This window comes from Cynara cardunculus, assembly GCF_001531365.2.
Source record: "Cynara cardunculus var. scolymus isolate 2C chromosome LG 16, CcrdV1, whole genome shotgun sequence".
NCBI classification, from domain to species: Eukaryota; Viridiplantae; Streptophyta; class Magnoliopsida; order Asterales; family Asteraceae; genus Cynara; species Cynara cardunculus.
In genome coordinates, this window is record NC_037543.1 from 6116822 (window position 1) to 6130235 (window position 13414).

The following is a 13414-nucleotide window of genomic DNA, read 5'->3' on the forward strand; positions in this document are numbered from 1 at the left end:
ACTAATATCGATATATTTTTATCAAATTTTTATGATATCGTCAAACATATATTTTATTCAAAAATAAAAACATCATCGCTTTCTCAAAATCACATAAAGTCATATTATAATATCGAATGAGATAAAGAATAAAATGAAATATTAAAAACACGATGTATCTCGCTGCATTGCGCGAGTACTCTTCTAGTTATTTTTAAATGCAATTTGGGCTGGTTTAAATAACACTGTTTTCCTTGAAATGGGAAACCTTTCCCCTCTTCTCTACATCCCCTGATATTTTTGTGTCCTTGATGAGTGCCTTCTTCTTGTTCTTCAATCTTCATTCAACAATTCATACGTTGGTTCATGGAAACACAGACGCACCAATACCCTAATAACAATATTAGTCATCAGCAGCGATCCTACGGAGGAGGAGGAGGAAGAGGAGGGAGCACTAGCACCGCCTCATCATCAATGGAAATGGCGAGACAACCCTCACAGCAGCACTCCGATAACGAACAGAGCAGTGGGGAACTGCGTCCACTTGATTGTAACCTCACTTCCTTATGTGATCATATTCAAATGGAAGGTTTTAACAAAGGATCCTTTTCAGATGTAGTCGTTCAGGCCATGGGCGCTACTTATCATCTCCATCGTCTCATTCTCTCACGTAGTTCGTACTTCAGGTAGCACCGGATTTTTCCACTTCTTTTTTCCCCTCTTATTACGTTGATTCGTTAATTTTTTTGTTTCTATGCTTTTGGTGTAATTTTTGGAATTCATCCATTTTTTTTCTAGTATATAGGATTGGAATTCATCCATTTCTTCATGTGAAATAAGCAAATAGAATTCGCAAGTGATTAATTAATTAAATCAGGAGGGAAATCAGAACTGTGAAGATGACTACTAATTTGGTCTCAAAGCATATTTTGGAGGTGTATGGATGCGCATCTCAAGTGTGAGTCGCAATATGTGTTTGGGAACAATTGATTATGACTCTGATTTTCACATTTGGTAGGATCAAAATAATCAAGTTTGGAGAAATATGTAAGGAGTTGCCTCGACGAAGTTTTATCCTAATTTTCAAGTCACAGTAATCACCTTTAAGCTTCCAAATGCCCCTTTTATATGTGGAGCAGTACTGGTTTTTGGAAAATTTGATTCAGATTGTAAGGCAATAAGTTTTAGAATCCTAGCCTGAATAGTTTATGGAAGTGGTTCATAGGTAGGTAGTGCTCGTTTGATATTGTTAAATCTACTATGAAATTGGGGTATGTTATGAGGGGAGTCTAGAAATAAACAGTTCACTGGATAATGTGACACATAAAATAATTCCTAAAATGGTCCTTTAACTCTTATTTTTCAAGATGGAGCACAAATATGAATCAGCTTAACTTGCTACAATAGAAGATCAATCTATGCATTCTGGATATACCTGGTGTGCAAAGTGTTAACGAACATGTTTGGTCCAAATGTAACTAGGCTTGATAGACTATGTGCTAGCAACATGATTGCTCACCAAGTGAGAATCAACCTCTATGTGGTTGGCGTTTTAGCTTAGTTGTTAGAGATATATGTTGTTGACAACACATGAAGTAAACCATGGAGGTCAACTCCAAACTCATGTCGAAGATGGGTCAGTATCATCTCACATGATTTTCTTTTGTGGCTGACTGTTTGACGTGCACTAGAGCGAAAAACAACGATCATTTTATTGCCCTTCCATGACATGAGGTTACCGTCTGCAAAGAGAATGTAACAATGGTATACTCTTACATAATTGGGCATCCTGTAATCAACATTTGTGTAGAAGTGTATCTTGCAATGGCGATATTATGTAGAGGTCTTACTTTGCATTATCTTCGATTATCATAAGATGCTGCTCTTGAAAAAATTTCAAGTGGCTAGTGTGGGTAGCAACCGTGACCCACTTGATGACAATCACTGGACATGTGGTATCCCATCGGCTAACTCTAAAAGATCCAGCTTTCCAAAAAGCCTTATACATTTCTCTAGAAAATTCATTTGCTTCCTAGTTCCTACACTTCAACCTATTTATACTTGAGAATTGGGTGCTACAAATGCACCTAAAATTGATCGCGGGTATGATATTGATCATGCCTTAAGACATGGCTGGATACAAAAAGGAGTAATTCTGGTCATTTGATTTCTCATTCTCTCTTAATACCCACATTGCAAGTCCTTGCTTACTGAATCTTGCATATATGTGTGTCTCTTATGTTTTACATGTATGCTTATTAATTATATATATATATATATATATATATATATATATATATATGCATGTGCAATGTTTGTGTGTGCTTGTGTGATATCTATTTCACTATGAATATACCAAATCATGTGAAGGTCCTATGTGGACCACTCAACCTTATCTTTTGGAGATTGCTTAAGACATTGTAAAGTTCTAGGAAGTCGAGAAACGTTTGAAGCCTCTTTAGGGAGAATAAAATGTCGTGTCTGATCCATGTAAAGATCCTTCTTAAGGAAGCCATTAACCAATAAATTACATAACAACTTGGGGATTGTGGGAAGAGCAATAAAATTCAAATAAAGACCTTTTAGCTAATGAGGAACAATGCCAAATTAATCTCATAGGCCTATGGGTAGCTATTGGCTACAATATGATCTTTAAGGTGATGAGAAGATCAAAGTGTCATTGTCAACACCATTTGCGACCTATAGAACACTTCACATAGAGAAGAGATCCCAAAACCTATTGCATGACTTTGTACAAACTTGGATGTTCATGGTGACTGACACATTTGTTTGAATTTAATAACTCTCAAATGTAGTAGTGGAAGCATTATATTTGTGTGGGTGACAAGGCAATGTTTGCAATATAGTTCTTTGTTCTAGATGGAAATATTACAAGTGTCCTTATATTTGACTATGAGGATATGGAGAAGTGGGGCACAAGATACGAAATGTAATATTTTGAGTAACTTGTGATGGAAATAGATTGTGTATGTGAGGTAACATGTATGAAATCAAGTTAAGTAGGTGGAAGATGTTTCTTTCGACAAAAGGGGCGCTATGAGAAGGCTGACCGAGCTAATTGATGGTCTTGCCAACTAGTTGCTTGAGCTAGAGCTAGGGCTTGGGCTTGGCTTGAAACACTTCCGGAGTATGAACAATTGGTTGTTCATGTTGTACCTGGAAGTGATGTCAGATTCTCGTACCTAGACTAGAGGATGCTTTTACCATAATGTCAAGGTAGTCCAAAAGGATTACTTATGGATTAGGCGAGGGCACCCCGAGATCAAGCAGAACTCATACTTTTGAAGTTACTTTGGAGAAATGAATTAACTTCTAAGAGGGATTATAACAAAAAATTGATATCCTTTATGGACATATGATTGACTCATGAACGTTGTAGGAATCAAAATTGTGTGGGTAGTCTGCTATAAAAGAATCATGCTAGAAACTTCTAGGGAAAATAGACTAACAAAGTGGTACAAGATGGCATACAAGATGCCACTGCCACACAAAGGAGGACATGTAGTGATTTGCACTAACAGTTGCATCATTTATGATGAATTAACAATGATAGGCCACCTATCTAATCAAGAATACTTGTATATCAACCCATTGGTAGCCATCTATCTAACAAAATCAGATGATAGAACTGCATTCTCATTATCACTTGGAGGGTATTGATTGAAAAATGAAATTGATTTTTAATACGAGCACAAGATTCACAAAATATTGAAGTTATTTGCTTCTAAAATTTATAATGTTAACCAAAGTAACATGTGAATGATCATCCATAGAAGGAACATATCTTCAAATCAATAGAAAACCCAACTCAGTGAGGTTTCCTTCACATTCATGTCATAAGCGTATCAAAAACAAAAAATAAAAAACCCTAAAGAGCAGCTTCATCTTCACCTTTCTGGGATTTGGGTGCTCAGTCACTCATCAATGGTCTGGGCACTTCATCCTCCGACTGTGTTCGTGGAGTGCCAGTGATCGACTCTGCTGTGTTGACAGACGGTCTAGGCGGGCATGGGTACAAACATTTCTCCCTCTTGGGGTGACGTATGCCATTCCACGTCTAGCCATCTGTGTGGGCCAGGTTGTCAGAGAGGCTTGGGTTCTACAACTTCCATCCAGGAGGCAGTGGTCCTCTTCTGGGCTGGTGACGATGGTGAGGTTGTGCTTGTGCAACCATCATGTGCCTGTGTGTGCGAGAACTTTCAGGGGATGAGTGAAGAATAAAGCCTTTTCATCCCCCATTTAATCAACCGACCCATTTCATAATCATTCCTGCCCCATTTAATCCTTGAAGCATCACATTGCAATCGCTTCATAGACATTTCCAGCAATCCAAGTGTTGGGAAATAACTACGTTCAACAAATCATGGTTTTTTTGGGTGAAATATTGGAAGGGGGTAAATATTGATGGGACCAAATCGTAACAAAAAATTAAATTTGGACCAAAAATGCAACAAATGGAAAGTTTGGAGTAGATTTGCTGATTAAGCAATACGACCTGGATGATTTTTGAAGTTTACTCTAGAAATTATGTGGTCAGATCAGATGAAGAAGTGAAAACACGGTTTGGGATGAAACAGTGCCTGTTGCTGTTGGCTGCTGGTGGAATTAGGTTATGATCACTGCCTTTAGTGGTGATGCAGTGAGCTGCTGCTCAGTGAGGTGAATCCAGGATATAGAGTACCATTTTAAAATTTAGAGCAAGTGTGATAATATTAGTTTGGGGAATCCGGTACATAGAGTACATCAACAGGCTGTTGCTGAGACTAATAAAATAATATGGGGTAAAATAATGTCTGGAATAGCTACCTCTAACAACAACCAACATTTGGGATCACATTAGGCAGTACTTTTGGATACAATCAAGTAAGAGTTGCATTACATACATGATGAAGTAAGAGGTGAGTTCACTGTTTTCGTCAAACGTTAGGAGTAGATGTTTTCTTGCTGGAAATGCTGAGGGTCCCTGCCATAGGTTGGCATGCCGAGTGGTTATCGTGTTGGAAAGAATGTTACTTTACAGTTCATTTGATTATGATCCATGAATGATCCTGCATTTCTGTGTGATATTGCTTGTCACTCAATGGAGTAGTCTTTACCTCCAGGCTCCAGATATCTGAATGGAGGTTGATATATGCTTGCCTAACATCCTTCAAAGTGGCTTTTAGCAATGAACTGTATGAGTGTTTTTAGTTAATCTTTATAAGTTCCATAGTCATCTGTGTTTAGTTGTCAGTTATTTTAACTTGTGACATCCTCATCTATAGATTATCATTTTTGGCGAAATTTTGGCATGAGCTATTCGTTAAGTCATGTTTTGCCAGGTTCCTTCCACCTTTTATGCGGCTGCTTCTTGCGTACAGTTAACGCCATCTCGGTTTTCCATCATATTTGCAAACACTGCATGTTGCTTACTCATAGCCACTTCCATTGGTTGCATCATATCTGACATGATTGAGGCCCTAAGATTTGTCTCTGGAATGTCTGAATTCTGGCTTGGGGTTGAACTATTACTTCCTGGCCCTCCTTTGGATCTATCAGGGGATTTTGATTTGGATCCATTCCTAGCTATTGCATGATAATAACAGATAATCAATATAAACTCCAAGTTCCATTCATATCTGTAATGACATTCCACATTTCATGCATATGATTACTCGATTATGAGGATTGAGGCATTAATTTCTTTCATTGGTCACAATCTATTCCATCTGCATAGTCTAGACTACAAGTATATGCATCTTTTTTTTGAAGTCATTCATTCTTTACTGGAATATGTGATTTCTTAATACAATGTTCACGAAAGATATAATTAACACAAATTAGAACACTGACAACCAAATGGAGGTTGCCAGGTGAAACAGAACATATTTCAAATAATTGGGAGATTTATAAAGCATAGATACTTGACTTCTTATCTGCACTTGGTGCAACTTGGGTTCAAGTGTGGCTGAATGCCCGAATACGTATCTGAAGGCTTTGATTTATTTTTCATGGTTATAAATTGTGGTTTCATGGCTTCTCATACTTCCATGTTCAAAAAGGAAACAAGACGCTTCGACTACATCATATATCAATACATTTACAGTTTTGGAAACATAAAGTATTCACTCTCTAACTCCCCAAATAATCAAGGTTTTAACCTTTTCCTCACTTCTTTCTTCACCTCGCTAGTTTCTTATACATATGTACTTGTCTCCTCTGTTTCTGCTATATGCCTCTTTTTCTTTTTGTTTTCGATGTTTTTTCTCAATATATTGGTAGGTCTGGTTATAATATGGAATTACAATAGAGTCTAGCAGATGTCTGTATGAGTTTAAATTTTGATGATCGGCTTTGTATGAGTTTAAATTTTTTGTGATGCTTTCTTAAATTATATAATCTTCTGTTGGAGTACCACATCAGTTAGACTTGGACCATTTCTCCTCTATATGTTGAGACCTCCCTTCTCTCCTAAATGGCTCTTTTTGAGACTAATATGGGTTCCACATATTCTCACATGATATCAAAGCCAAGGTCTACCACTCTAGGGACTCGACACTCTTGGGCATTCTTTACTTTTCTAGCCCCCTACCCGTCTAACTCTCTCTCGACACTCTTGGATAATCTGTGACTGTCTACTGTCTAGTCTCCGTTGGAGGGGGCATGTTGGAGTCCTACATCGGCTAGACTTTGACCATTTCTCCTCTATACATGTTGGAACCTCCCTTCTCCCCTAACATGCTCTTTTGGAGACTAATATGGGGTTACACATTCTCACATCTTTTAATACAACATATATGTTGCAGATGTTAGTATTTTTCGAACATGTCAAACACATACCTGTTCCTGTGCTTCCTCGATGGAGCTTAATGGTTGATAAGGATCTTTAATGCATAGACTTGACCTCATCTAGCTGTGATGCGATTCAGTTAAGATGCAACGTCACACTATTGATCCTTTCATTTCAATGAATTTATGTAGATTTCAAACTAGTCACCCCTATTGATGTAGTGGATCTTATTCATCCTTATGTACATGGGGTAATTCATCTTCTTTTACTTATAATACTATGCTTTTGCCTTTATTATACATTCTCCTTCTAGTTGCCTCGACCATGCTAATATTTTTGATGATGAATCCTATAAAATTTTAACAAATCAGATCTGAAAGCTCGATCTATAGTCTATTATACTGTTATGGACATGGATAATCCCATTACTGAAAACCAAATCATGTGAAAAGCATCATGTGGTTTCTCCCAGAGGTTGGTGTTATTGTATACTTGATGCATCCAAGTGTTCTTGCTTCTTTCTTGATTAAATACTTGGTCATGCCATTAAGGTTGTTCCTTGTGCTCTGTAGGAACATGCTTCATGGTCCTTGGAAAGATGCGAATGCACCAGTTTTGACCTTGCATGTGGATGACAACAATGTTAACAGAGAGGCGATTGCTATAGCTTTGGCATACCTTTATGGAAATCACCCTAAACTTGATGACAGTAATGCATTCCGTGTTCTTGCGGCTGCTTCCTTTCTTGACCTTCAGGTATCCCTGCTTGTCGATTATTCAATATTTCCCCACTCTATTATTGGTAGATGGTTTCAGGAGGATAATTGCTAGAGCGGATAGCTTGACTCATTGATGCCAACAACCTTTCAACCCACATATCAATTTGATGAATGTTTACCATTTCAATAGTGTACTTGTCTTATGTAGTTGGATCTATTTCTAAAATAATGAGATAATGAAAGGGGCAAGTTTTTTGAAAAGAAGTGGGAAAAGGTTGAAAAGGGCATAAAGCAAATATGAGTCTGATTTTCTTCATACCATGTTCTGTAAGAGTACTTCGAAAATAAGATCTATATGTATCTTCTTAGTATTTCTCCTGTAATACTCTCTGGACAATTCATCCATGGATCCCTGTATTAAGCTCTTAATTGATTGTGCGAACATAATTTTCCTTTGTGCTTAATTTAATCTTCCCTGACTTCTGTTGCAGGATTTATGTGCAATTTGCACTGACTTCATTATATCAGAACTCTGGACTACGAACTTCTTAGCATATCAGGTTTGAGAGTACTGCTTCTTATTATTGTATTATGATATCATATCTTTCATTGTTTAGCACTTGTTTACTGTAGGTGTTCGCAGAGGGCCAAGACTACGGCATACATGGAGAACGTGTTAGAAGTGCTTGCTGGGGTTATCTTTGTCAGAGTGGGGCCATGGAGTTGAAAGAAGTAAGAAAGGAAATCTAATCACTATTCAGGATAGTTAAAGTATATGGCCTGGTTTGTGTTTTAGTAATACCATTCTTGATTCATGGTGACTCAACAATCTTGTTTTCCTGGTTTGGGTGACAGTTTAATCCGCTTTCTTATACAGGAGACCAGTGATGAACCAAGTAATTGCCTACTGGCTAATGAATATGTTTGCTGAATTCATAAAATCTTGATCCATGGCACAAGAAAATATGAATGAGATTGATTTGTTGTATGACAAAAGTTTCTTGAGCACATAATGGCAGATGTGGTCAAATTAAATACTCTAGTTTTTCGTTTCCTTTTCTGTTTCAAATGGTGTGCAACTACCAATAATCAGTTAAATCTGCTGGAGCCACCTGGCAAACCTTCAAAGTAAGAGACTTTGAACTGTGAGGAACCTAAACTCAAAATATAGCAATTTTGCCAGTACTCATCAGAATTCTAATATGACCTCTTTCTTTCCACTCATATTTCTTTTGAATTTTATGCATGCATTTACTTAATATTATTGTAGTCCCAGGGGTTTCCTTCTGGCTGTTTAATCAACAAAACTCTAGCACTATATTTTTCACTTACCCACTTAACAAGTTATGTGCATTATATTATATGTTCTACTTTTTTGTTATTCTTAATATGTTAATATTCCTGAAATTGTGTCACTGGTAAATGATCAGAGTGTTATTCTGTTCAAATGATCATGACCCATTTGACTTCCAACCATATTGGACCTCCTACGTGTCTGTCTTCTTTTCTTTGCTTCTATCTCTTTTCCATCACAAAGAATAAGGTTCTATAATTTTGGAAGGGTTTATTCTTCTGGAATTAGTTCTGAAGCATTGATGTTGTAAGCTGCAATGTAGTCTTTATAGAGAGCTCACAGATGTTTTGCATCATCATCTTTTTACTGACAGGTGCTTCCAAAGCTTTCCTCCCAAACATTGCATGCATTATTGACCTCGGATGAACTTTGGGTCCCGAGTGAAGAAAAACGGTAAGGGACATTCTTGCCTCTCCTGGTTAACTTTTTTATATGTGCCTTCTGAGTGTCTCACATACCATTTGATAAAGGTTCGAACTGGCATTATACATCCTCCTCTCAAAAGGTGCATTTAGTAAGGGAGAACCTCCGGAACAAGGTGGTTCCATCTCTGCCATGGGAAGAAATACCCATCCTGATTTTTCTAAAGCGCAGGGGAAGAATCCGATCAGCAGCATTAATAATCAAATAGCATCACCTGAAGTAGGTCGTTTGAGTTTAAAGGATGAAGGAGAAGGTCGTGATACTGCTCAAACCATTTTAGTTGAGCTTGCAGACCGGGTTGTAGATTCCGAGACCGGGCCAACTGATTCCAAAAGACAAGTGCAAGAATCTGGAGGCGATCAGTCTAATATGGAGTCAAGATGCCAGTGTAACACTGAACAGGCTACAGCCATTCCTCGTACGAATGAGATGAGCTACTCTTCCTCTTATCAAGACGTGTCATTTGGTAATGGAGTCAATATGCTAGGTGGCGATACCATGGCGATGGAAGGGCCATCTGAAGAGGGTCCTTGCTATCAGTTGAACAATAATAGCTGGCTTGGTGGGGGCCAAAAATTTGGTAATGCTATGAGCTCATGTAATGATCTCATGTCAAATGAATGGGGAAGATGTGGCATGCCCCTGTCATGGGGTGGCAGAATTGTTGGCAGAAGAGAACTGAAGACTTGTGCCAAAGGGATTTGTGGATTGAGCAGTGATGAATACGACACCTTTGTCAATATTTTTGAAGGAGGTTCTCTTTTGTATTGTAACATGACTTTTGAGGCGCTCTTAAATGTGAGGAAGCAACTAGAAGAATTGGGTTTCCCCTGCAAATCTATTAATGATGGTCTTTGGCTGCAGGTCTTCAACCGTAACTTGTTTAATCTTTTCTTATTTAATTTATTGTATCCTCTGCTTTAGTGAAAACAACATAGTCCTGTTGTTGCTTTACTTGTAAACATGTGCAAGAACTTTGAATCCAGTCTTCAAGGTTAGCATATTACAGTAACCACCTCTGAACAAAGTGCTGAATCAACTTTAGCTCTCACCCCATTTTCTCTGTTTTAAGCATTATAAAAAGTTGGTGTTTTACGAGCTTTACTTTCCCTGTTTTCCCTTTCTCCCCCACCCGTCCTCTTCTCTGAGCTTACATGTGTTTATGTTATCTTGTAGACACTTTTGAGCCAACGGGTGCATGAAATTGGTGCAGACACCTGCAAAAGTTGCTGTCTTGTTAGCATGGCTTGTCAATGCAGGCCGCAGTATGGATTTGCACGAACTGGTTATTACATGCAAGAGCATGATCAGAATACTGCAGCTACTGGTATAGGAGATGTGTATGTGACTGATTCTTCTCAAGGTGAAGGAAATGGCCTCATTCGCCCTGTACGAGTGCATGTGAGGGGAACTATTAATGGGTTGGTAGGAATTGGACGTGGATCCACGTGTGTACCTGCAACTGCATGGCCTCCACGCTTTGTCTTCTCTCGTGTGCGTTTTCATATGGGTAACAGAAATTGCCAGCAGTCTCTTGGTAATGATGATCCAGAAAATAGAGCTGACCACAATGGGGAACATGCTGGTGATGGGTTGACTGCTTTGGTTGGGCTCAGCCAAGGGACTAGCAACACAGCTAATGTTCATGGCGAGCAAATAGAAAGAGGGTATGAGGCAGATGTCAATGGAAGGCTAGTTGGGCATTCAATTGCTAGCTCAAGTAGCAGTGGCATTCCTGTGCAGGTGATGGATTCGTCTGAGCATGCTATTGGAGTTGAATGGGAGAATGAAAGTAGTTCTATATCGTTGGATATGAAAACCCCTCTAAGTCACTTCCCTCCCTTCCGCTTTGCGTAAGTTATTTATTTGCTTTTGCATCTACAGATCTTATAATGCTAGCTTTAATAGTCATGATTCTGGAAAGATGTATGATGACATCCCACAAGCCATCCTGGTAAGAACTTTTCTTCAGTAACAGCCAACTGCTGTATTTATCAAAATCTTTTCGACAAATCTTGTCCCTACAAAACTTTTTCGCAAGCTGGGGGTCTGCATGGAAACAGCCTCTCTACCTCTTCGGACAGAGGAAATGTCTGTGTACATCCTACCCCTCAAAAGGAACAGTGTTTCCAAGTTGTTTTCTGACTAGTAAGTTTATTTGATGGCATATTGCTTGCTTTTCCTTCCATTTGTGTATATATGGCAACTTTTTTTCAATTTTATAATAGGCAATTGCCTAGCTGTCTTGGAGATTGTTTTTGTATGTGACAAATGTTAGCATTGGTTCAATTTTAAAGTCCTTGTAAGTGCATGCTTGGGGGCCCTTGGCATTTAGATGTTTTTGTAATAGGTTTATGGTACAAAGGAGACTGAATGATAACTAATAACAGATAGAATATGTAGAATCCATGGCTAGTGCAGGGTCAACAATAGTTGCCAAGGATAGAATAGCCATTTTGCTTGAAGCCTTTTGTTTGGATGTCGCTTAAACGAATCCCTTGTCTAGCAACGTGCAAACTAAATGGAACCAATATATCCCACTCGAAAGTAGGATCGTAGGATGTGTGCAGACCTTTCCTCTATCTCAAAAGGGTAGAGAGGCTGTTTCTGCATTGTCTAGCAAAGTGGGAAGACTGTTGTCTTATCTATGGTTCAGCATCAAATTTTATTGTCTTTTAGTCTTTTCATGCAATACACCTGAAGCTTCTTTCTTGTGCACTTTTGCCCATCACCTGACAGCCTTTTCTTTGTCCAATAGGGTGGAATTTCAGGAAGTTCATCGGCTCAACGATGGACAAGTCAAACACTCTCCAGAGCATTTCTATGCCGGTTCCTTGTGGAAGGTATGTTTGTAGCATCAAAATTCAGATGTTTTTTCACAATTTTTCGTTTTCTTTGACCAAAATTGGTTGTGTAGGTAAGCGTTCAGGCTTTTAATGATGAAGATCCTCAAGGACGTCGAACACTTGGTAATTATTCTTCTCGTTAAAGAGTTTTACTTGTTCAACTGTAGTAATGAGTACCCATGTCAATATAGTTGTATAATTTTGTTTGGAATTTCAGGATTGTTTCTTCACCGAAGGAAGGCAGAGATACCCGAGTCGCTTAGAAAGGTTGGTCATGATGAAATAATGTACTGGTCTTGAGATATATTTGAAAGCATCTGCAAAAATGATATGCTACACCTTTATATCATTGATTATCTTATTAGTAATTTACCAGAGATGCTCTTTCCAGGTTCATATGTATGTGGATGCTCGTGAGAAGGTTACTGCTCGCTATCAGGTGAAGTCTAAGTGAAAGTGAAACATACTAAATTTTCTGTGTGTATGTCTCGTATAAGGTTCCAGTTTTTTTTTTCTGGGGTCTTGAATGGAGACTTATTTTGAAGTATATAATATTTATATACGGAAAATGTAACAAATAAACTCACACACACTCTTCATCTTTGGTGAGGTTTGAACCCCTGACCTCCCAGGAGGCCAAAGGCTCTTTGGGTTTGAATGCGGACTTTGTACCACTGAGAACCGAGGTCCCTAAATTGATTCAAATCTTCCTCCATCCAATAAAACTTTGTATGCATAACTTCACTCGTACTTTTATGGTAGTTGATAGCCAGATGTCTGGAAATCCTTTGATAATGATGAATAGGAATAAACATTCTGCAACAATGGCAATATGACCAATAATTTGTAATGATGGTAGTAGGAAGATAGATAACTTGAACTTGTAAATTTTCCTAGAAAAGAAACGCTCCCATTAACTTATAATATGTAACATCCAATTCACTTTTTATATGCTCAACTTCACTCGTACTTTTATGGTAGTCGATAGTCAAGTATCTAGAAATCCTTTGGTGATGATAATTGGACAAACATCATGCAACAACATCAATATGCTCGAAGGAAGATAGGTAACTTTATCTTGTAAATTTGCCAAGAAAATGAACATTGCAATTAATTAATGTTTAATACATCCCCCAGGGCATAGCACAGTTGGTTTACGGTGGTATACTTGCACAAAATGGCAAAGGTTCGAGTCTGGCAGCTGCAGTGTGAGAGTCATGATTCCTTTGGGGATTGGGCTCCTTATGGGCATTGGACTCTTAAACCAGCCATCTAGCAGGCCACTATGTACCTGATTTGGCCT

General features: G+C 38.3%; 1 protein-coding gene across 5 annotated transcripts; it reads left to right on the forward strand.

Moving 5' to 3' along the window:
• Positions 1-268: 268 nt before the first annotated feature.
• LOC112529486 lies at positions 269-12692 on the forward strand. 5 transcript variants are annotated; one of them, XM_025140787.1, is made up of 12 exons: positions 269-529; positions 593-665; positions 7342-7525; positions 7980-8048; positions 8122-8220; positions 9156-9235; positions 9313-10129; positions 10442-11118; positions 12024-12108; positions 12183-12234; positions 12329-12378; positions 12503-12692. In XM_025140787.1, exons 1-12 carry the CDS (start codon positions 346-348, stop codon positions 12563-12565), a joined length of 2433 nt encoding a protein of 810 aa, XP_024996555.1. In that variant the 5' UTR covers positions 269-345; the 3' UTR covers positions 12566-12692. The 5 variants fall into 5 exon arrangements, 4 of the variants coding, with proteins under 4 accessions (XP_024996555.1, XP_024996557.1, XP_024996554.1 ...); XM_025140789.1 differs by having other exon boundaries at positions 269-505; XM_025140786.1 differs by having other exon boundaries at positions 269-665.
• The last annotated feature ends 722 nt before the right edge of the window (positions 12693-13414 follow it).